This window comes from Sander vitreus, chromosome 10 (genome assembly GCF_031162955.1).
Source record: "Sander vitreus isolate 19-12246 chromosome 10, sanVit1, whole genome shotgun sequence".
NCBI classification, from domain to species: domain Eukaryota; kingdom Metazoa; phylum Chordata; class Actinopteri; order Perciformes; family Percidae; genus Sander; species Sander vitreus.
This window is the reverse complement of record NC_135864.1, coordinates 29,983,882-30,008,702: the sequence shown is the minus strand read 5'-3', so window position 1 is coordinate 30,008,702 and position 24,821 is coordinate 29,983,882. Positions and strand designations below refer to the sequence as shown.

General features: G+C 42.4%; 1 protein-coding gene and 1 pseudogene across 1 annotated transcript; both read right to left on the bottom strand.

The window, feature by feature from the left end:
• The window catches only part of LOC144524276 (uncharacterized), a 4,894-nt pseudogene extending 3,665 nt beyond the window's left edge, over nt 1–1,229 (bottom strand).
• snx25 (sorting nexin 25) lies at nt 467–24,821 on the bottom strand. Its single transcript, XM_078261094.1, has 22 exons — nt 24,625–24,821; nt 23,582–24,327; nt 22,660–22,744; nt 16,893–17,109; nt 15,460–15,632; nt 14,496–14,682; nt 13,628–13,698; nt 11,383–11,573; nt 11,095–11,226; nt 10,628–10,777; nt 10,357–10,482; nt 10,077–10,241; nt 8,806–8,937; nt 7,480–7,620; nt 5,981–6,094; nt 5,371–5,448; nt 3,846–3,929; nt 3,584–3,701; nt 2,899–2,965; nt 2,283–2,464; nt 1,509–1,609; nt 467–1,402 (listed from the first exon to the last, which is right to left on the bottom strand). The coding sequence occupies exons 2-22, from the start codon at nt 23,936–23,938 to the stop codon at nt 1,337–1,339; spliced, it is 2,937 nt and encodes a 978-aa protein (XP_078117220.1). The 5' UTR covers nt 23,939–24,327; nt 24,625–24,821; the 3' UTR covers nt 467–1,336.

Below are 24,821 nucleotides of genomic sequence, written 5' to 3'. Positions count from 1 at the left end.
TTTATTTTACGTTAGATTTTTTTTCAGAAAAGTGGGGGTAGTCTAAACTTCTTGGGAGAGCAAAGTAAGGTCTTTTTCATCAATCACTTGTGAGACTTGTAAAACCTAAAAAATAATCAAAGATATTCCCCATTGTAGATTTATATTTTATTTAATGTATCACTTGTGAGAGAGGAAAAAAAATCTAATAGTTACAAAAAATAAATATATAAATATTTAAAACAAATCGAAGTCAAGGGAGGGTTCAATTAAAATATGAAGAATGCTGGGGATGGCCTTTTAAAAAAATAAATAAAAAGGATTCAGCCCTAGAACTAGGCTGCAGTCTTCTGCTTCAGGAAGCTGATTCAGTGGAAAATCTGTGTCAATATTGATATTTTATATTCACAAGATATTTAATGGATATGTAATTCTAGCAAATCTTGTAGTTTCAAAGACCATTTTAAGAAAACAAAAATGCCACATCCACTTTTTGTTTGCAGTTTATTGCTTATACAAACGCTCTCTAAACAATTTGTGGTAAAAATAAAATCTATCAATAATAATCATAAATAAAATCATCACAATAACTTTTACATGACATTATATTGCACAATTATAAGCCTTAACGAGAATCACAGAACACAAGTGTTGTTGCTCAGGTTGTGTGTAGGAGGAATGTTCACAGCTCTGTGGGCAATGACACACTGGTTGCCTTCAGAGGGTGACAGGAAATCTGAACTTCAACTGTCTTTGCTGCATTTAAATCAAGGTCTTTAGATAAACTGATGACCAAACAGTCAAGTTGTTTCCTTTCACAAATTGTTACTCTGCCTTGTAATGTATATACCGCCATAATTTACACAGGAACTAAAGGTTTGTTGTGGTACAGATCTGAGGTTTCAGTGCTATTGAAATAACAAAAAAAAAAAAACTGTACACGTGAGTCACATAATGTCAAAAATACAATTTGTTCTTCTGTGAATGTGGACTTTCAGGTATAAATGTGATCCGTCTAGTTAGACGGCTGCCTAAATAGGAAAAAGTCAGGCTCCAGGTGGATTTCTCCTTGTTCAGAACAGACAGGTTTAGATCAGTACCACAACAAAGTCAAACAGCAGCCCCTTTAAGTCTGGTCATAGCTCAGCTTTTCATCATTTCACAGCAAAGTTCTACCGACAGAATCAGCGTGTGTCTCAGTTCTGACCAAACACAGCTGCTTTCTGTCTGAGGTTGAACCAAAAGGCCATCTCCCTAGCCTAGTCTGGCTTGGCAGTTTATGATTGGACAGCTACAGATAGGCCTGAAAGATCCAAAGACGCTGCGTGTGTGTGTGTGTGTGTGTGTGTGTGTGTGTTCAGATGTTGTCCACCTCCGCGCTGAGTTCAGGGCACACTTCCTTGAGTAACATTTCCATCAAGACCTGAGACGGTGAGACAAATGATTATGTTTGCGGCTGTAGTTACATTTGATATAATCAACTGTATGAAATCTTGACATTTGTCTGACATAATATGTATTATTCTTACATAGAGAAGATGTTTGTTGGCATTAGCCTCCTGCAGGGCATTGAAGATCTTGATGATTCCGTAGCGGACATTCTGCTGGCCAACTAAATTTGCTAGTGCATCTGTTATAAAAGATCATATTGAAACAAAGTAAAGAGGTCAGACATGTTCATAGGTTGAAGATCTACAGGGCATGTTTATGGCGTCAGGATTATGTCATATCTCGCAAGCGCGATAAAACATGCTCCACAGGGCGCTTTTGGTAGATCACCTGGTAGAGCGTGCGCCCCACATACAGAGGCTCAGTCCCTGCTGCAGCGGCCGCAGTCTCGGTTCCGACCTGCGGCCCTTTGATGCATGTCATTCCCCCTTCTCTCTCCTTTTTTCACGTCTAAGCTGTCATATCAAATAAAGGCCTAAAATGCCACACACAAACAAATAATAATCTTAAAAAAAGCATGCTCCAAAGCAAATACAATTATTTCACAAAATTCATTCACGCAAGGACAAACTCCATTTCAAGAGGAAGAGCGTGTATTTCCCTCCGGCGCTAAAGAAGCCGCTCTGACGCGTGTCCTGGCTGCTCTGTGCGCTTGCTGAACAGTTTTACGCACGCAGGTGCCATTCTTTGCCTCTCCCTAGGTTTTGTTTCAAACTCGAAGCTGCCTCTACCTCATCGGGTTGTTGAGAACTGATGTGCGAAGAGTAGTCTGCGCGTGTGAAATGATATCATTTGCTCATGGATAGGACATAATCCTGACACCGTGCGTGTAATGCACAGGTTTCGGTTGCTACCTGGGATATTGTCAAGTAGTTTCTGTTGAGCCCGTTCCTTAGTTTCACTGCGTTCAATGTCAGTTCGGACCTTGACGTGTGGCGCCAACTTCCCGCAGGGCCAGAAGGTGTCCCTGAACACACTGATGTAACACACCGACATCTGTTCAGAGAAGATCCAGTTTACCGTGTCCCGGATCTGTCTGAAATAATGCAGAGAAGATGTTATCCTCATAGCTGACCTCAGATAACAGAAAGCATGAAGTTAAGTACGAGTGATAACAGGTAGAATCTTGAGCACTATACAGTATAACACCAACATGCTCACTGGAGAGGCCTTCCCAAATATGTCAATAAAACCGGGAGGGTTCGTATGTATGTATGTATGTATGTGTGTATGTGTGTGTGTGTGTGTGTGTGTGTGTGTTGCCTTTTAAAGACAGTTACCTGCAATAACATTACTACAGCGACAAATAGGAAGTCGCCCGTTAGCTTGTTACGCAAATAAGGTAGCAGAGACACCGTGAATAAATGGAACAAAGTCAGTTCTACAACGTAGTTTAGCTGTTATCCCTTACGTTTACAAAATGTGACAGCCTAGGCATAGGTAATCAAAATGCAAACTTGCAGAACTTACTTGTTGATCGTTCGTCCAAATGTCACCTGGACTAGTGCAATTAGAGTCTTCCTCACCCACTTAAACACTGAGCAGGCAGGCAGACAGACAGACAGTAAGAGAAGGAATCACATCAGATATATTCACTCAGATGCAGTCGGAATTTATGATTTGGTCCCAAAAAGACAATTTTAGTGTCTTTATATAGGACTCAATCTCTTTCATGTCAGACTTTTTTGTGTTGTGTATTGATTAGAGATGTTCCAATGCCGTTTTTTCCTTCCCGATACCGATACCTGAACTTTCGTATCGGCCGATACCGATTATGTTTTAACAGCTGTACACTGCTATCCCTGTATCGATGTGATGTGATTTCTATCTTTGTTGTACGGCCTTGCTCAGGTAAAAATCCTTTGTGAAACATGACCAAAACACAATCAATGAACGCCACAGAACTTTCTTCTATTACCCAGTTTGACAGTCTGTCAGTCATAACGGAAAAAAGAACCTAAACAAACTACTTTAAAAGTAGATTTTCTTCTGGGCTGAATTACGTGGTATCGGATCGAAGCGCGAGCATTTGCCGTTACCGATACCGGCATTTAAGGCGGTATCGGAGGCTTTTCCAATACTGGTATCGGTAACGGAACGTCGCTAATATTGCAAACGCAACAGTGATTAAAAGAGACAACCGTGTCCTACTCACTTCCTCTGAGTTCAAAGATCTCTCCTATGAGCATGAAGCAGGGTTCAGCCAGGGCGTCTCTCCGCCCGTCTGCTTCATCGCCGTAGTCCGACAAGTCACTGTCATCGTCAGCCTCCTCCTAGAAACAGCAGTTACACACACACACACACACACACACACACACACACACACACACACACAATGTGAATGAGGATAGACGACAGCTGGGGTGCTGAGACAGTCCACGGGTTGCTGTGGCTTTAACAGTGAAGGATTGCCGTACCTCAGTATGGGAGAAGAAGTCTCCAGGTAGCTTTTCCAGGAAGGAAGCCAGAGAGAAAGACGATTTCTTCTGGATTGACATCACCTTCGAGCGTTGAACAAGATATCATCACTACACAAACATACTGTATGGAATCGTACGAATACTGATGCTCCTAACGGGTCAGCGCAAGATGAGGACAAATGAAACAAACGGGGAATTCGCAAGAGTTTTTCAAGGGAACAACAAATCATCCCCTTTTTTTTTTTTTGTAATTAGTATTATTTTTCATTCGTATTAGTTTTTGTACAACACTGTTAGATTCAACGGACAATGACATTAAAAAGCCATTGAATTTCTAGCACTAAATATTCATGCACTGAAATGATGCGTCTGAATTTTTTGCCTCTTTGTGTTGAATTTGGGATTCTGAATTTATGAACTTAGAAAAACAAAAAGGTGAGCATTAGTTGTTGAATATTTGTAAAAAATTTAGAGGCAAAAAATTCAGATACATAATTTCAATGCATGAATATTCACTGCTTTAAATTCAATGGCTTTTTTAATTTCAATATCCGATGAAACAGATTTACTTCCATATGTATCCCTGAAATAAAAATAAATAAATAAAAGAAAAACACTCATGGATCAAATGTATAGTCTTACAACAATAAGCAACATGTTCTCATCTTGAGCTGTCCAAAGCAGCAATGTACAGTATTGTAAGTAATCGCCCCATTTTGCCACATATTTCTCAGTCCTGTCTTTAGAGTTGAAAGAGGTTTTTTTTTCTCCAAAGAAGCCACTTCTGCCAGCTCTATGAACCATTCCTGGAAAGAGTGCTCTCCTGGCTCCCTCCAGTTTCTCAGAATGATTTGATTCCCAACCACTATACTGGTCTGAATGAAGACCGCTCCTCCACATTGCGATGTCATTTGTGGATCATTTAATACATACAGCCTCGGGCAGACCGCCAAGCTAGTCTGGGTAGTGTTCTCAATGCGATCATGAACCTTTAGCCCGTAGTTCTGAATCATGGGGCATTCCCAGAGCAGATGAAGAAGAGTCACATCATCAATTTTTAATGTGTCATCATGTATTGAGTAAAAAGCAGCTCAACAGAGAGGACTGTGTACGTATTTCACCATGTCCCTTAGCTGCTGCTTTACATACAGATATCTTTAATCTAAAAGCCTCAACTGCTAAAACTGACCTCAATGAACAAACAAAGCTCGTTAATGCAGTTGGTAATTGTAATGAATGTAATATATCGTACGTCTTTGTGTGACATGACATCGAGCGGAAATACGGAGAGCGGCCATGCTGTATTATTCTGTTATAAAAATGTTATATAAAATCCTGTCAACCATGATGTCAACAGGATTCACCCATTCTGCAGCAACCTACCGTCTACAGTTGTCAAGTGCAGCTCGCATTTAATCCCCCGCGGCAGCAAGGGAGTCAAATGGAGCCAGTAACATCTGTATGGCGCTGTTGCATTAGTAGCCCTGTTCTATTTAAAATGCAAGTATGAGAAATTGGTTACCTTGAGGTGCTCTGGGGACGGGCTGAGGAACGCGTAGAGAGCCTCTGACTGGCACAAACGCTCATCTGTCAGCAGACGCTACACACACACACACACACACACACACACAAAGACAATCAACCATTAGCTGGTATCATAAACTAGACAGAGGCAGTGCGAGGATGGAGCTGGGTGTTGATGTTGTTTCCCTTAATCATTTGTTGAACTTTTTGGATTCCCCTTCGGAACACAAGACAAAATAAGAGTTTACTTGCAAAATGGAACGTGCAAAAATAATCTTTTCTCTCGATTACTTTGTCTTTGTGATCGTTAGGAGCCGGGATAGCAATGGAAATTTGATTTGATCATTTCTTGAACTACTTCAGTCTTTCTATATATCCCCTGCAGAAGTACCCCTTGGGCAAGTACCCTTGAATATCTGCTCTAGTGTATTTAAATGCATGTGGTTTTATGTTGAAAGTAACAAGAGCTTATTTGGAAGTATAAAGAGAAGCACTTTTAAGTGTAAAAATTACAGCAGAGAGTGTGAAAACACCAACGTTATCCAGTTGTCAAGTTAGTAATAATATTAGTCAAGTGTAATACAGTGTGTAGTGTTTGTAATGTTTACCTGGAGGAAGGCATTGAGCTGAGTTCTGCTCTTGTCTAAGAATTTCTGGTCGATGGATTTGAAGGGAAGTTTACTGAGTGATGGTAACTGGAGTTTCTTCAATGATGGAAAACACTGAGGATACAGATGCACAGAGACTGAAATGTGATATCACAGTAATGAGAGACGGCCAAAACTAAAGTATTTTGTATTGCATTTCCATATGGTTTCCTTCATTCTATCAAGATAATATAGTATAGTGCATTAAAAGGGTAATTTCCGGGGGGGGTTTTTCAACCTGGTTTTTGTGTGTGTGTGTGTGTGTGTGTGTGTGTGTGTGTGTGTGTGTGTGTGTGTGTGTGTGTGTGTGTTAAGTGGCTAATTGGAACAACAATCTTTGACGTTGGTCCAGCATTAAGCGCGAACGCTGTAATCGGCAGCCACAGACCGGACTGAAATGTTACCCCTATGGGGCAAATGTGCATCGTCAATTTGGTCCACTAAAAGCGCTTTATTTTGTCACTGACAAGCTCAGATTATTATTCTAAGTGTCTGACAACATTATGGAAAGGATCCCTAAAGAGATGGACCTTTTTGAAACCTCTTTGAGACCTTTCTGTTTAACCAGAAACAGCTCTGATATCGCTAGAGCTAAACCCACCAGACTCCACTTAACAAAGCAATACTTTTAGCGTGTGTAGAGCCAACATATTTTCACATGTAAAATCGGTAAACTGTGTGTTCATTTCAAACAAAACTAGAGTAGTAATGGATGGAAAAGTGGAAAGACGACCCAAACCCGGCTTTTCATAGTTTTTTCTGTCGACTTTGAATGAAGTGTATTTTACGCCGTTTATTTACATGGAGTCTGGTGGCTTTAGCTAACGCAATTTCGCAGATGTTTTCATGTTTAAAAAAAGGATCTTAGTCTTTAACAGAAAGGTCAAGCTCCTTAGAAATCCTTTCCATAATGTTGTCCGACATAGAATATTAATCTGAGCCTGTCAGCGGCAAAACAAGCACTTTTGTGAACGTAAATACAAGCCATAATTTCCCTATTAACTTACATTATAGCTTGTTTCGCTGCTGCTGACTGCAGCGATCTTGCCTAATACTGGACCAATGTCAAAGATTGTTGTTCCCATCAGTCACTTAGACATAAAAACATAGGCAAATAGGGTCCAGGTTGGAAAAAGCACCTCTCCAGATCTCACTGCCATCAGATCTAAACCACTTTATGTTGATACAGTGAACTCATTGTGGGGGACTGGACACGGTGCAAAGGGACTCCAGTCTCTACTTTCTATGTATGTGTGTGTGTGTGTGTAATCTGCAATAAATCCATCGTCAACTCAACAGAGACTGTGAGATTTGGGGTTGAAGAATTAGAACAGCAAGACAACAGTCACACATCTTTCAACTTGCGGTAACGTAGTATGCACAGTGATAACTGCTTACTGATGTGAAGAAAGAAAACCATCCATCCTATCCAGATGCTTGCAGATTTGGTATTGTGTTACCTCAGTGAGTTTGCGATGCAACATCTGGAATTCAGTGAGTTTCCTCTGGACGCTCCAGCGACTGTTGGCCGTCTCCTCTCCTTCTACCAGGCTAACACACACACTGTAACAAGCTACGGTCTCACCACCCTCTTCTGTAGCCTGCAATACATACACACAGATATAGTTTCACACACAAATGTCTCAATGACTACACAACTAACACCTCCCTAACTAGCACCTGTTGGGTTTTGGCTTTCATACGCCACTGGCACGCTTACTGGTAATTGGGGTAACGTTTGTATGTTGGTCTTAAATTTAGGTGTTCATGCAATAGATGTTAAGACATTGAATATGGGCTCTGTACTAGATGATTTGTATCCATTCCTTCAGTGGAGTTATGAGATCAGCAGATGAAGGAACATTTGTTAAAAATGTGCTGAACTTGGATATTAAGGTGACTGATAAATGTTTTTGCAGAGTGCACAGGTAAACTTTTGTGTCACATGGGCTATTTGGGCCTAGTAATTGGGAGAAAAAGGATTCCAGTAGGACTTGTAACTACTGCCAGCGTCGAGGCACTCTGTCCTCACAGCCAGCCGGGTTTGTTTTTGGCTTGGGGTGGTCTTTTGGGTTCTGTTTTACTATCCACACACTCACCTACACCAATGCACGCACGCACTTCACTACTGATTCTACTGAAATACATGTTTTATCCTATTTTGAAGTATTATTTAGTTTTGGACTGCATCATGACACAAACCTTTAACAATAAACTTGGTGACTGACCTGTTGTCAACATTGAACTAATGGAGAACTAACTTAAGTGCAAAGGAATGTAACTGAATTGCCTTGTTGCTGAAAGGTGCTGTAGAAATAAAGTTGCCTTGCCTAACCCTAACCCTGTCAGTCAGTCACCAGGGCATAGAAACCACGGTTGTGCCTACTTGTCTCAGAGGAAGTGTAACGTCAACAGCACCGCGACCGCTTTCGCTGTCTGTCTGCGTGAAGTTTTGAAAAACTATAACCACACTTGAAATCACGTCAACAAAACTGCAGAGCCGACGTAGTTTGCTCTGCAGTGCACGTGAGTGAGTGTGTGTCGGAACTCCGCTCTCTGTCAATATGCAGAGAGGACAGATAAGCTTGCGCTTACGCACTCTCAGCTACCGAAATTTGGTACCGTTTGATTTAAAGTGAATCGTAAGACGTAATTCGGTCGGTACCCAAAAAAAGTACAGAGTTCGGTACCCAACCCTAGTCATGGCTAGCTTGTTTCTTCAGCAGTAGTAAAAATCAGCCATTTATTTTTTTTCTTATAAAAAGGAAAAACAGAGAGAACTGTACCTCAGCAGTAGTGATAGTAGCCCTCCAGTGCCCCAGGTTTTCACACCACCAGTCAGTCCTGGTGATATGCTGCTGGAGTTCACTGTGTTCTTTCTCCATGGCTCCGATCTCTTCCTTTAGTTTACTTACAATCTGAAGGCACACACAAGACACAGATGTTAACGAGCAAGCCAATCATTTTGTTTTTGCAATGTTTTTAAACCTGAATGTTTTTCGTATCAAATCACAACAAGAGTTATCTCAAGACACTTTACTGATAGAGTAGGTCTAGACCACACTATAATTTACAAAGGCCCAACAATTCCAGTAATTCCCCCCAAGAGCAGGCATTTAGTGCGATAGTGGCGTGGAAAAACTCCCTTTTAGGGAGAAACCTCAGACAGACCCAGGCTCTTGGTAGGCGATGTCGGACGGTGCCGGTTGGGGGTGTGATGAACAGTGGCAGTAATAGTCACAATAAAGAAACGGAACTATGACTAGAAGTAGTAGTTGTAGTTTATGGCGTAGCAGGGCACTGTAGGGCGTAGCAGGATGTCATTTTGTAATGAGTTTTGTGGATATTCCCCACTTTGCAGTTGTATGCCTCCACCAACCAGTCAAGTTGCGGTTTATATCCATGTCTGTCCAGACTCATATAATACATGTATAGTGCAGACTTTGAAGCAATTTAATAAAAAGGTATTAAGTGTATTTTTATTTGGCAAAACGTGGATGCTTCACACACATCTTTAAACACGGCAGCACAGAAGATCTGTACAATCATCACAGTTTCAAGGTGGGCACCCAAGATTAGTGTCACTAATTCAGCATCCTACCAAATCCCCCCCCTTCTGTCATCACTTTATCATTTCATCCTATTAGACATGTGGGTGAAATGTTGTCATAATTAGCGTAGGCAGTCAGTTATGGCCAACATCTAAGCGGATGCCTGTGCCAAATTTGAATAAATTCCCTACAGGGGTCCTAAGACAGATGGACAACCCGAAAACATAATGCCTCCGCCCAAGGCTGTCGCCAACGCAGGGGCATAAAAAAAAAAGAAGAGCAGAAACATGGGCTTTTTTAGCAAAAAAGATGTGCTATATTTGGCTCTTAATTAGACTTTTTCAGCTCAGCCAGTTAACATCTTGACACTACAGACAACGCTGGAGGGGTCTGGACTAACTTTCATTTTGTGTTGGTGTGTTTTATGCTATCCTGCTCTGATCTTTTAGAGTGTATTTTGATTTGAACCCTGTTTTTTTTGGTCACATTTGCTTGTATTTTGTTACCTTTTTGTCTGGTTTGGGTGCATTCTGGATAGAGCCCAGGGCCTGTCGTTTGTACTCCAGTTTGTCGTAGAGTTGAAGGAGTTTCGTAGCAGCGTAGCTGGCCTGCTCATTGATTCCTTTACTGCCTTCATCACCCACCTCCTCTCCTGCATCTAGACCCTGGCACTACAGAAAACATATATACCGTATATTTGTTTATCAAAAGGCATACACACTTACAAAATATAAATTTGAGTATCTTAACAGATTAACATTTTTGATAACATTGTGGATGTCTAACCCCTTCCTCTTTTTCCTCAGTGCTACACTGGGATTGGCTATGCTGCTCGTCTCGTCTGATCAGCCTATCGTAGTGGTCAGAAACCAGGAAGGAGGGGTAGTAACGCTCTCTCATCTGCTCAGCCACCTGGAGGATGTAGGAGAGCAACAGAAATGCTTTATTGTCATTGTAGGACGAAATCATACCAATGTTACTCGTACATGCGAGTACCTTTAATAAGGACAGCTAAGGCAATTGGCTACAGTAAGTTAGTGGCAAAAGCAGCAGATACCTGTTCTTGTAGTCTAACAAATACTTGAGTTCCTCTGTTTCCCACCAGACTCTGTTGGATTTCCTTGAGGAGAAACTTCTCCACGGGAATATCCCTGCTCTCCACAAAGAACTTCTGGTAGATTTCCCCTACGATTTGGGGCACTTCATTCTGTCACACACACAGAAACAAACAAATAGGCAATTACTCATGTACATTTTCCACCGCCTTAACGTGCTTTACCATACTACCGATGTCACAGTACAGAAATATCCAGCATTTAACTGGCAGTACTGCATGTTGAAATGACAACTGCTGACACAATGTGTATTCTGATGGAGAGTGGCAATATTTTTGGAATATCGTGTGGTGGCAACACCCAGGCCCAGCACTGGTACGGAACACAATAGAAACACATCATGACTATATCGCTATCCCCTTAACACCGTATACAATTAGCAGTGTTGGGCTAAACCCTCTGGAATCACCTTGTTGGCAGTTTTCAGTGTTTCCACCAATTCCCAGAAGCTAATCAGAGCTCTCTTATCAACTCTCTCCATGTAAACTCTGAAGTGCTCCCTGTAACCTGGATTACACATGATGTCATCAAACTGGAGAATCTGGATGTGGAGAGAGAAAAATCACAAAACAGCCAAGATTTAATGAAAAAGCACAAACTCTCCAGCAAAGTCACGTAAATGTCATGCTCCTCACAAAAATATTATCATTCAAAATTTTCAGCAGCTGTTTCACAGTCCACCTTATACGAGTCTTACCTTCTGACTTTGAGGGTCATCGCTGTCATCAGCCCCTCCTTCCTCCGTGCTCTCATAGTTTGGTCCACCGAGTAGGCGGATCCGTTTCTCACATTGTTTCTTAGCAACCGTCAGCTGATTGATGTATCGTTTCATATCTCTGGCCCTCAGCAGGTCGGCCTTCATGGCTGCTGACTCTTTACCTTTTCGCTCTAAGAGAGAGTGACAGCAGTGGTTGAAAGATAAGTGTGAGCCAGCTTTGGTCACACGATAACGCACAATAGGGCAATACCCTGGTGTCGAGCCACTGAACCATCAAGATAAAGTTGCTAGACATTGTGTTACTAATAGGTTCTTTTGAGCAAGCATAGTGGTTAGTGAAAGCAAAGTTGCATACATGTTGTTTGATTTTTATGTATGTATGTATTTATGTAGCCCATTCACGCAGCTCAAAGGTCACGTCTGAGCTAGTCTGGATCAACGACTGTACATTTCCAGGATAATTGCATCAACACCCTGCGTGTGTCCCTCACCTTCCGCTCTGTGTGTGTTGCCGTTCTCAAACTCTGTTCGCGTCGGGAAACGACAAACTTCGAGCTAGCAAGCTACACGCTGAAAATGGCAGGTTTTGAAGGAAATTTGGATCGTGCAACAAGGCAGGCCTGCTTGGTTCTTTCGGGGAACGATTATAAAGATTTACAAATGGTAAATGCAGATGCAGAGGGTGCAGACGTTCCTTCCTGAGACCATTTTGCAGAGCCACCATGGCTGCGTCCGGAGCTTAGCGCCGCCCAAGACGATTACGATTGGTTTCAAGAAATGCAAACAACCCAGAGCGTATTTTTTTTTTCTCCTATACTAGAATGTATCTGTGGAGGAGCCAGACGTTAATCCGCAATGCAGTGGAGATGGGTCGAGACTGCATGACTCTCTACATGAGACCTTCAGAGTTGTTGCAGCAACAAGAAAAGTGGAGAACTGTACCCGTCACTGTTGTAGACACTATTATGAATACTACCCTACTAGGGCTGCACGATATTTTGTTTCATCGTCTACATCGCGTATGCGCATGCGCGATAGTCACATCGCAGGGACGTTGCAATGTTGGCGCTACAACTTCTTTGCTGCTTGATAAAAAAAAGTAAACTTTCACCGTTCTCCTTTTCCATGATTGTTACCGGCCGACCCTTCCCTTTTAAGACAGGTGGTCATGTAGCGTAACGTTAGTCCGACGGGGCGGGGGTGGGGGTGTTATGGGAAGTGAGGCTCTCCCGTGTGTAGAAAATAAGCGGCAGCAGCTGCCGCTGACACAGTGATGCACATGCTTTTCCATGTAGTGAAGCTACAGTAGTCAGTGTTTTATGTTCGCTGCAAAGACAAACTAAATCACCTGATTAATGCAACGTAATCACGACGTCTCCCGGCCATTTTTCACCGCAGAAAGCTGCTACCAGCCAGGCTAAAGCTAACACCGTTAGCCTAAAGAAACAAGGCGTCTGTCCCAACTAACGTTATGGTACGGAGCTGCGACGCTGGAAACGTAACACTAATCTACAACAGCAGTCCGTTTCTGATAGAACGTCATTTACACAGATTTTAGTGCTCTTGGATACACAGTTTGTTGCAAGAGTGTGACATGCAGGCTCTGCATGCACAGCAAACCAACAATCATGATACATTTTAATCAGTTTATCAAACAACCAAGGCAGGCCCCGCTAGTCGACCGCAACCTGAAATTTAGAGGAAGCAACATGCATTATTAATATCATTCACTTTAGCCTGGATTGATATTATATGAACACAATGGTGTCATGTCAGTCAACCAGTGTATTTCTTCCTAATTTCCCTCTCCAAAAATCACTTCAGAAGAGTAGTCACGGCGCTTACTTGCTTTGGTTTTTGTAAAGCATTAAAGTTCAACAAAGACTGGTTCACATAAGAACATTTCCTTTTTCATTTTTATTTTCTTTGTAGACGCACTCCCCTACAAAATCACCCCAGTAGTTGAGAATGATTTAGTATTTCTAAACAGGGCTATTTATGTCCTCTTGTAAAAAATTAGTCTTTTTTTTCATATCGCAATATATATCGCAGGGGGAAAAAATATCGCAATATCGTGCAGGCCTATACCCTACATGGTGAATTAACAGCAGATCAGCGAGCTGTTGAGACGCAGTGGATTTGAAGTCGTTTTGTCACAATTATTGTTGCGTGCAATCATTTTTTTGGCGTCACTGTCATATGATGAAGTATCGTGCTTCTGTACCTTTCTGCTTCTTGAGCTGAGGGAGGCTGCTGATGGTGGTGGCATGAATAATCTCTACCACTATCTGATACCTACAAAGATAGATAGAGATGTACAATTTCATCAATCAATAACATCAAAATGGGCTGTCTTAGGATAAATAAACTGAATACTACTGAGGTAAACAAGATATAAATACAGCATGGCGTGGCACAACAGTAAAATCTTACATGCATGGTGACTGGTAACGGAGTCCATTTCAAATATCTCAGCAACAAATCAGTATTGAGCCATTACTTCTCAAACTAACAAGAGAGCATAGCAGTATCATGTCTCCCCCGCATTTAGATCTAGTATATTGCCACAGAGACACTGTCTGTTCCCATGGTAACCCTACACCAGCAGATGGACTGTGTTACATCATATATATATATATATATATATATACATATATATATATATATATATATATACATATATATATATATATATATATATATACATATATATACATATATATATATATACACATATATACATATATATATACATACATATATACATATATATATACATACATATATACATATATATACATATATATACATACATATATACATATATATATACATATATATATACATACATATATACATACATATATATATACATATATACATATATATATACATACATATATATACATATATATATATATACATATATACATATATACATATATATATATATATATATATATATATATATATATATATATATATATATATATATATATATATACATACACACACACAGTGTGGGACAGTCTCAGGTTAAAAAAAAAGCAGTGCAGGTGTATGCGTTTGTGTGTGTGCTGTTAGGGTCATGCCTGAGTTGTTTGAGGAAATTGACATCAGCTGAAGTCGATATCAGTTTGACGAAGTCTTCATAGGAGGCAGCGTAGGTGTAGGCTTTCTTCTGCTGCTCAGCCTGCTGCTCCCTCTGCTCCAGCTGAGACAACAGCATTCTGTTTATGGAGTCTGGATCGCTGAGCACTTCTACCAAAGGCTTCAACACTGGAGAAGAAGACAATGTAGTGAAATTCAATCTCTGCATTTAACCCATCCTAAGTATTAGGAGCAGTGGACAGCCACATAGAGCGTCCGGGGAGCAACTTGGGCTTCTGTGTCTTGCTCAAAGGCACTTTAGAATGTCGTTGGAGGAGGCCTGGAGTAGAGCTGGGCAATATAGCGATATTATATCGATATCGTGATATGTGACTAGATATCGTCTTAGATTCTGGATATCGTAATATGGCATAAGTGTTGTCTTTTCCTGGTTTTAAAGGCTGCATTACAGTAAAGTCATGTCATTTTCTGAACTTACCAGACTGTTGTAACTGTTCTTTTATTTGCCTTTACCCACTTAGTCATTATATCCACATTACTGATGATTATTTATCAAAAATCGCGTTGTGTAAATATTTTGTGAAAGCACCGATAGTCAACACTACAATATCGTTGCGGTATCGATATCGAGGCATTTGGTCAAAACTACCGTGATATTTGATTTTCTCCACATCGCCCAGCCCTAGCCTGGAGCACACAGACGCATACCAACACATATACTTTATATAAATAGGGAAATCTGCTGAATGCTTAACGGAGTCTGAATCAATAAACACTTCTATAAGATGCTGTTAAGTTACAAGGTAGTCTATATCCACAATGTTCCACTTCTGGGATAGTGCACACACACACACACACACACACACACACACACACACACACACACACACACACACACACACACACACACACACACACACACACACACACACACACACACACAACCTTTAGTAGTGATGACTTCTGTGAGGCAGCAGCGTAGTGTATGGGACTTGGCATCCTTTTGTGGCAGCAGACATAGCAGCAGTATTCTGGCTACACAGCGGAGGAAGGCCAGCTCAGAGTCAGGACTGACCAAACAGGGATGGAGAGGAAACGGTCGAGCACACTCTTCTGGTCTGGATACACGCGTGAAAGAGACACGGATTCAATTAAGATATAAACAGAAAGAGACAGTGTGCTATTCTGGCAGAGCTAGATGTCAGATGATATTAAATGAGATCCAACTTTACTGACATAGCTAACACTGCCATTGTTATTACATCTTTGCTTCTAAAATCTGACTGAACAAGACGCGGCCAGACATCTCTGCAGTGTGATCAAATCATAAGTCTCGCCTGACTTGCCAGGATAATGAAACCAGAGAGTGTGTGAATCATCACTCTGTCTGTAAGTGTACCTGGCAGATGCTGCCTGGAGGAGAAGGAAGTGAGTGTAGAGAATTTGAACGTCATTTACATGGTACTGAAGTGCCATCATTTCACCCCATCTGCATATATATTCAATTCTGGTGCAGGGTATGAGCAATGGTGGGAAGGAAAATCTTTTTATTAACGAATCAAAGCCGACATATTTTCTGTTAAACAACAGTGAGTCAGCACACTATGCAATGATAGTTTAGAAGTGAAGAACATTATTTCCCTGTGATAAGCATTAAAAGGTGCAGTAAGCGGAGAGATTGTTATTTTAACTCAACTGTCAAACAAATACAACCCCGCCTAGAGAACCTCCGCCCCCAGAATCATGGATGCGCATTGCCATAGCAACCACTTCTGCTATTTTCTGACTCAATGAAATAATGGCAAAAGCGATGTTAGCTCACGTTAGGTTGTAGATAAGCAAGTTGTCGCTACTGCTGTAAAGCCAACCAGTTGGGAGCGGCCATCACAAACAATAGCAAACGGACAAGGTTAAACTGACCTACTGAAACGGCAAACCGTGAAATAGCAAAGCTAACGTTATAACTCACTTCTCCATAAACGACGAGAGCCCTTATACGTACAACTTCTTTTTTAATTTGTATACTTCAGTGCTTCTCCTCTTTTGCGGTTTCTCAGCGATCTCTTGATAACTCCTGGCCCCGGCACATTCACATGCTGCTTCCCCCCTCCCCCATCACTCGCTGTGGCGCCACCTGTTGCTGATTGGCTGGAATAGTGTTTTGTGGCTCTTGCGCAGCTTTCGGTTTGTTTTCCATTTACAGAGCCAGGGCTGTGTAGGAATTTGTTTTCAGCGCACACGTGAGGAGATAGTCGCTGAATTTGACAAAAAGAGTATTGGATTAACATCGCTTACTACACCTTTAACTAAGCTAATGCAACGTAAACTATTTACAAGTGTGTGTGTGTGTGTGTGTGTGTGTGTGTGTGTGTGTGTACCTTGCAGATGCAGCCTTGAGGTCCGTGAAGTGTGTGTGTAGGATTCGGATGGTGTCATAACACACCACGTTGACAAGGTCAATGTCAGCGAGCCTGGATCGCAATTGGCCAATCATCTGCCACCAGTCCTCCGACAGCATGGAGTACAACTGGCCCTCATCATGACTCAGAGGGATGTACCAGGACAGGATGTAGTCTCTGTAGGCATAGTCAAACACTGGGAGGGAGGGAGAGAGGGAGGGAGGGAGAGAGAGAAAGAAAATTTGAATATTATGTTTGCCAGTTGATGAATACTAAAGAGTGTTTACAGCTGTTTACATTAGAATTTGAATCTGTTAAAAGGAAGAGATTGTTTAGACTTTTTAACTCTTTTAAGATGCAATCAGCAATAGTTTTTCTTTGCAAAGAATGATCGTCATTGTGTGCAGTAACAAGTGTTGCTGATCAATGCCAGTCCTCTATTACCAAATGGCTGCTGAGATTTCACCAGGACCCCTTGACTACCCACTGTGTGCATTGCACTTGGTTTCATTTCCCCAAATCCCAGGTGAACACTGGTGACACACACACACACACACACACACACACACACACACACACACACACACACACACACACACACACACACACACACACACACACACACACACACACACACACACACACACACACACACACACACGTTGTGTAGCCAAACTAAACATTACCATCATATACAACTTCAGGTTTTATCTCCTACTAATCTCAACATGTTGTAGTTTTCCACGGCTGCATATACAGTAGATATTACTTATAAGCCATAACGAATAGCAGCTTTAACATATATATATATATATACGCTACACAAGAAGCAAATTCAACAGTGAAATTTCAATCCACATGCTGCAATAACTGATTCAGATTTGCTTTGAAGGAAAGTGTGGTTCTTCCCCCTCTTTGAATCATAACTCCATAAAATATGTGAATCAAATCAATCTTTTCTCGTTTGATCTGTTAAGTAAAGGAAACATCTTTTAGCCTTTCAACTGTATCCACAGTAAGGGATCTTAACATTACAAGGATAACCGAAGGTATCGTACGTGATACTAGGGTTACAGCAAGTCTTGGGAGTTTTAATGATCTGGGGCCTCATTTATAAAACTGTGCGGCGAATTTGCGTCAGAAGTGGCGTACGGACCAAACATAGGATGCGAGTACGCACAGAAATATTCGGATTTATAAAACCGTGCCCACGCACGTCCTACGCCGGATTCCCTTTATAAATCACAATCGACTCTAAATGTGGCGCAGCTATGGCGGCTTCGTGTCATGCCCACAATTGCCCTTAAATAGTCAGTGAAACGCCCCGAATTAATATTCATCCATACCGACATCATGCGCACGGAGGAAAACAAAGCAAAGGACTTTTACTCAATAGCCTCTTTCAGACCAAGTAGTTACAGGAACGGAGTTATAGGAACAGTCCACTTCTAAAACAGTTCTAACTACTCTGCCCCAAAACCAGTTTTGCCATAGGAACTGACCTTTTGTTATTATAACACAGCCATCTAACCACCACTGTGCGGAAAAGGGAAAAGACACTGCCCTGAAGTAGGAGCTGAAAGAGTTACAGGAACTGCGGCCAGAGGAACTTAATAATCCCCCAAATTGGTCCAGTCCAGTGGGAACACGAGAAAATAAGGGTTATAGGAACGTTATGTTCTAGGAACTGCCTAAATCCCTCCAGTCAGAAAGCGGCTAATGTGAAGTTGTAGTTCTTGTTAGAGAGGTGGAAAAGAGGATTTCTTTTTTGGAGGGCACAGTGTGGGCATTACTAATGCCAAAAGAGCTGTAGAGTGACAACACGTTGCAGACGCAGTTAATGCCACAGCCTCAGAGATCGGACCGTGGCCCATATTAAACAGAAATGGTCCGATATTAAAGTTGATGCAAAGAAACGGATAGCGCTACGTACAGAGAAGTCAAGTTTGCTTTTTATAAATCCCAATTCTTGCGTAGAGAGCGGCGTACGTCTTCTTTTGTGTGTACGCCACGTTTATAAATGAGGCCGCAAACGGAGACCTTTGACGACACCGACACCACACGCTGACTTTCGCCGCCTGATTGGGTCGTGACCTCTCGTTCTCTGAGACTAAGCTACTAACGTTACCATGGCAACTACCAGCAACAGGCACAGCATACATGCTGCCTCCCGTTTACCCCGGCACGCGCATGGCCAGTATACTGAATGAGAATGTTGATGAGATATGCGGTTTGGGCGTGTTAGTTAAAACGAAGAGTAGTTCTTCTACTGGAGCTAAAAACACTTGTGTGCACGGAGATCGCTTTTGGCTCAAAACACCGCTTAAAAACCAAAACGTAGTGATGTAAATGTAGCCTAAGACTGTCACCTGTTTACTGTGTATGACGCCAATATACTATGTGGCAAACGTACCTTCTTTTTCGCAGATAAAATGTATCACAGGTATATTGGTGCCCTTTTAACATTTACCATGCCAAATGTTCTCCATTTGTCTGCATAGGTTTCCCCCATCCCATTAGTCCTAAGACATGCAGGTTAGGTGAACTGGCAACTCTCTTGCCGGGGGAGAAAGCATGTATCTGTCTGTATGAGTTAGTCCTGCGATAGACTGGAGATCAGTCATGTGTGTATCCTCCAGCCACCGTGACCATGAAAAGGATCAGTGGTTTAGAAATAAGATAGAAAGATGAGTGAGTGGATGGTTGAAAAGGCTAGCGCCTTGCTAGTTGTTAAAGTGCATTTTACAGTAGATCATTTCCATTTCAGTCCAAGTCATCTTAAATGTCACTGAAATATCACCTACCAAATTAGATTCAATTCTATAAATATTACCTTGAACTTTCTTATGTGCTATTACGAACCATCATAAAAATACATGAATAAGGATAAGTCCCCTGGGAAGCTAAAGCCCTGAACATGAGTGCTGGATTTAAATCCAAGAATTGAGATCTTCCACAAAACTTATACAGGAACACTGTTTATCAAAATAAATGACACAGCAGGTCTTCGCTGTGAACCTTACAAACTTGTGGCCACACTACGCCCAAAAAAAAAAAAAACTTTTCAAAACACACTCGGGAGCATATGCAAATACACACCCTTGGTGTAAATCCTGGAGCCATCTGTCACTTGGCAGCCAGACCTAGTGTGTGTGTGTGTGTGTGTGTGTGTGTGTGTGTGTGTGTGTGTGTGTGTGTGTGTGTGTGTGTGTGTGTGAGAAATGGAGACAGATTTTTGGCAACCCAGAAGTGTGATCACTTTTAAGTTGACATGTTGAACAATGTGTTTAGTCTTTTTCTACTTGTGTACTGTATATTTCAATCTGTATATTGTCACTTGTAATGTTTCTGTTTTTGTAACCTGCACAGGGATTGCGGATGTAAATTAGCATTCTTGCTTCCAGCATGTTACATCTTATACGGTATTTTTATATTGATGATTTTATATTTGATCCCTATAAAAAAAAAAGTGATCCAATTTAAAGTGCCCATATTATATGATTTGGGGTGTTATTCTGTGTCTCGGGTGCTTCCACACGCATACAAACATCCATGCTGTTTTGAGCGAGATACGGTTTCGTTACGGGCTTTTTACGTCGCTAGCCGAAACGTTTGTTTCTCGCGCTTGCTCTGTGAAGAACAATAAACCCTGCTACAAAAATGTCAAAAGCTGCTTGGCAGCAAAGGTAAAGCTGCTGGCTGAAGTGGCCCCAGTGGAAGAGATGTAATGTACATGTTTTTTCCCTAAGGTGGCTAGCCACTTGTCAGGCTGCCATTGTAAATAAGAACCTGTTCTTGCCTGTAAAAGTAAAGGTGAAAAAGAAAGATCTGTAGCCTGCAGTGCTGACCAAAATGTCTTGCACAAACAGTTTCCAAATGCATTTGCATTAGGTGGATATAAGATGTTCTCGGCAGTAAGTCGGACTCGTTTCAGGTGAGAGTTGGCCTCCGCCAGGGCTGCGCTTTGTCACCAATCCTGTTTGTAGTATTTATGGACAGGATATCGAGGCGTAGTCGGGGTGGAGAGGGGTTGCAGTTTGGTGGGCTGGGGATCTCATCGCTGCTTTTTGCAGATGATGTGGTCCTGATAGCATCATCGGCCTGTGACCTTCAGCACTCACTGGATCGGTTCGCAGCCGAGTGTGAAGCGGCTGGGATGAGGATCAGCACCTCTAAATCGGAGGCCATGGTTCTCAGCAGGAAACCGATGGAGTGCCTTCTCCAGGTAGGGAATGAGTCCTTACCCCAAGTGAAGGAGTTCAGGTACCTTGGGGTCTTGTTCGCGAGTGAGGGGACAATGGAGCGGGAGATTGGTCGGAGAATCGGCACAGCAGGTGCGGTATTACATTCAATTTATCGCACTGTTGTGACGAAAAGAGAGCTGAGCCAGAAGGCAAAGCTCTCAATCTACCGGTCAGTTTTTGTTCCTACCCTCACCTATGGTCATGAAGGCTGGGTCATGACCGAAAGAACAAGATCCAGGGTACAAGCGGCCGAAATGGGTTTCCTCAGGAGGGTAGCTGGCGTCTCCCTTAGAGATAGGGTGAGAAGCTCAGTTATCCGTGAGGAGCTCGGAGTAGAGCCGCTGCTCCTTTGCGTCGAAAGGAGCCAGTTGAGGTGGTTCGGGCATCTGGTAAGGATGCCCCCTGGGCGCCTCCCTAGGGAGGTGTTCCAGGCACGTCCAGCTGGGAGGAGGCCTCGGGGGAGACCCAGGACTAGGTGGAGGGATTATATCTCTAACCTGGCCTGGGAACGCCTCGGGATCCCCCAGTCGGAGCTGGTTAATGTGGCCCGGGAAAGGGAAGTTTGGGGTCCCCTGCTGGAGCTGCTACCCCCGCGACCCGACCCCGGATAAGCAGATGAAGATGGATGGATGGATGGAGTGTTTTAAGTGGAAACTGATAGAGAAACTGGTAAAGGGGTAGTTGTGTGTAATATCATTTGAAGAAATATTGCAGATAGCATATTTGAAGGGTGTGATTTGCGTTATATATTTTTTTGTATTATTCAATCGAACGGCTAAATATTATTTGTACATTTAAGTTAAGTTATCGTTCAGTACACAGTACCTTTTTTGTTAAAGAGTTGTCTGGGGTCAGTTATTCCAATACAGCACAATAGATTTGCTGGTTAAAGGTAGGGCGGTATATGACTAATCCAAAATAGGTCAACCTTCGTGGTAGCTACCTTAAAGAAACGAACCCAAACACTTCATCATTCCAGTCTAAAGCTACTTATTGCAGCTTGGGCATTGCACTTGACAATGCAAGTTTGTCAAGTCAAATATCCTATATGGCTTTAATAGAAAAATGTTTTTGACGCATCGTGATATCGAATTGCTGACCTGATAATCGTAATCGAATCGAAATGGGAGATCAGCGAAGATTCACTCCTCTAGTCAGAGCTGGCTAATGTGGCTCGGGAAAGGGAAGTTTGGGGTGCCCTGCTGGAGCTGCCTAACCTAAAGGTTTCTTTTTTTTTTTTTGGGCACACTGAACTGCAGGCTGCAAAAGTGTGTTTACCCCTGCTACCACCAGAAGCTCTCCTCCCATGTCATGTTCATACGTCAGCTTATTAGTAATAAACTAATTTGCCTCATTGCGGGTCTTTACACCGTTATGGAAACGCAGACAACAACGGGCTGTAGGAAAAAGGTAGACTCCTGGGACAAAATTTATCAGGAACTTTTTGATGGAAACACTGCTTTAAAAAAAAAAAAATCTCTTAGGCAAAGGTGATCCATTACCTTCCTTCAAAGCTTTGTCCACATTGTGTGACACCACCACCCTCCTGCTCTGGCTTGACTCCTGAACTGGCACCACAAAACGGGCCTGAAAAACAAAAAGGAATATCAGATCACATCTCTTCCCTTGACAGATGGGGACAACAGCATAAAAACTAGGAAATATTTGGCAAGAGAAGGAGGAGAAGATTGAGAGCTGTGCGTCTAATAAGGCTGAAAATCTAACAGACAGACGATGACAAATGCTTGTGACAATACTCCTCCACTGTCAACATCAATAAGTCATCAGTACACAGCAGCACACAAACACTGCTGAAAGGCAGCCACTGGGCTGTGGCTGTCTATTAAGGCAAGCCACCAGCTGCTTGCAAGGACACAACCACTTTCCTTTAAAAATAAATCAACCCTATATATGTGTGTGTGTGTGTGTGTGTGTGTGTGTGTGTGTGTGTGTGTGTGTGTGTGTGTGCGTGCATGCGTGTCTGTGTGTGTTGAGGTGTGTCTAAATCCAGCAGCAATGCATGACTCCACCTCATCAATTATAGAACAACACAGTGAGGATCCGGAGGCAGGGAGAGAAGATGAGAAAGGGAAGAAAGCTAGGGAGGGCAGATGAAACAGTTGAGAGGAGCAAAAGAGAAGGGTTAGGAAAAATTAATGAAACATATCAAGCTCAGATGAGTCTGTTCAACATTTTTACATGTGCTCCAGTCTGTTGGAGCAAAGGTTAGATGTGACAGAAGTGCCCTTAGATAACAGTGGAATTTGGCAGCTTTTCTCTCTATCAATGGATTCCAGCAGTTGGTTATATATCATAGTGTAATGCTAATGTATTATCATAGAGAGCTGGTAGAGTGTGTGTGCGTTGGCGGTGGTGTACTATACGTGATTAATTTGTTTAAACTAGGAGATACCAGTATCTTACCATAAGCTTGTTGAAGAATTCCAGCCGTGCAGCTGACTGCCTTCTGTTTCTGTCAAAGCAGCTGACTTTGAGAGGACTCTTCCTGACCAGCAGAACAAAACTCCCAGCCAGGAAACAAAGTAGGGCGAATGACACATAAATGAACAACTTCAACAAGAAAGAGGTGAGAGTCAGGCCTCCCCAGGCCAGCTGAAATACTACTGCTGCCACCACGCCCAGGCAGAAAGCCGGGACGAACCGGAAAGAGGAGCCGATAGAAGAGGTGGAGGTGGCAGACATGGGCCCCTCTTCTTCTCCTCCTCCGGCACTGCTACTCCCTCCGGCCAGTGGTGTAGTGGTAGTTGAGGGGGTGGGCATACTGCGACCCCACCATCCATATATGAGTCACTACTAGTTAGGCTGAAAAGTTGGTCCGCTAGTCTATACGCCAAGTCAGAGAGGTACGTATACTGTGTACACTCGTGTATACCCTCGACTACAACACTGTCTCCAAGACAAGGCATCCCCGCTCTGACATCTCCTCTCCGACCCACACCGCTATGTTTCCCCCGCTCCTAGCATCGGCCCGCCCGGCGGCTACAGGCACAGAGCCCCGTCAGCTTAGTCATCCACAACGAGATACTCCAGACAACAGGACAGGGCACCAGGCTTGCCTTGGAATAGGACACAGAAGCTGCCAGTCGCCCAGGAACCAGACCGAGAGAAACCCGCGGTGATGGGATAGAATTAGCAACACCCACCGTCACCTTGGAGACAAATAGGTAGAAGGGTAGGTTAGTGACTGTTGCTAACCAACTGGGCTAGCAGGAAGCTCAACAAAGAAGCCAATGCTGCTACCTGCTTTAACGTTAAAACAAAAATAAATGACATAAAAAACGAAGTAAAGGTCAGCAAATAATTCTAAACTGCTGTATGGTTTGACTAGCTAGTAACGTTGACGTTAAGTAAACTGCAATACCGACAGCTAAGTTAGCTAGCGAACTAGCTTGCTTGCTAGCTAACTAACGTTTACACAAACATCAGCTAAATGTTAGCTTACTTACCTATCGTTAAAAAAAAGGTGTGCGATAACAACACTGCCTTCTCGCTTTCCTCTCAGTAAAATAATGTATCGGAGGTTTCGCAATGGCGAATTAAAAGTTTTATAAACGCAACAACAAAATACGTCAGGTCCAGAATCCCCAACAGATAAAAACCACAGGCAACTGTTATTTTCCTCGAGCTCCAGCTGACTGACAAT

Bases quoted from the DNA above. Each gene is read 5' to 3' on its own strand.
- snx25 (XM_078261094.1), bottom strand. From the start codon at position 23,938: ATGCCCACCCCCTCAACTACCACTACACCACTGGCCGGAGGGAGTAGC. The intron at 3,702-3,845 runs GTACGGCAATCC...TGCTGTTTCTAG, and splicing joins ACTTCTTCTCCCATACTGAG to GAGGAGGCTGACGATGACAG. The intron at 1,403-1,508 runs GTAAGAATAATA...TCACCGTCTCAG, and splicing joins CCAACAAACATCTTCTCTAT to GTCTTGATGGAAATGTTACT.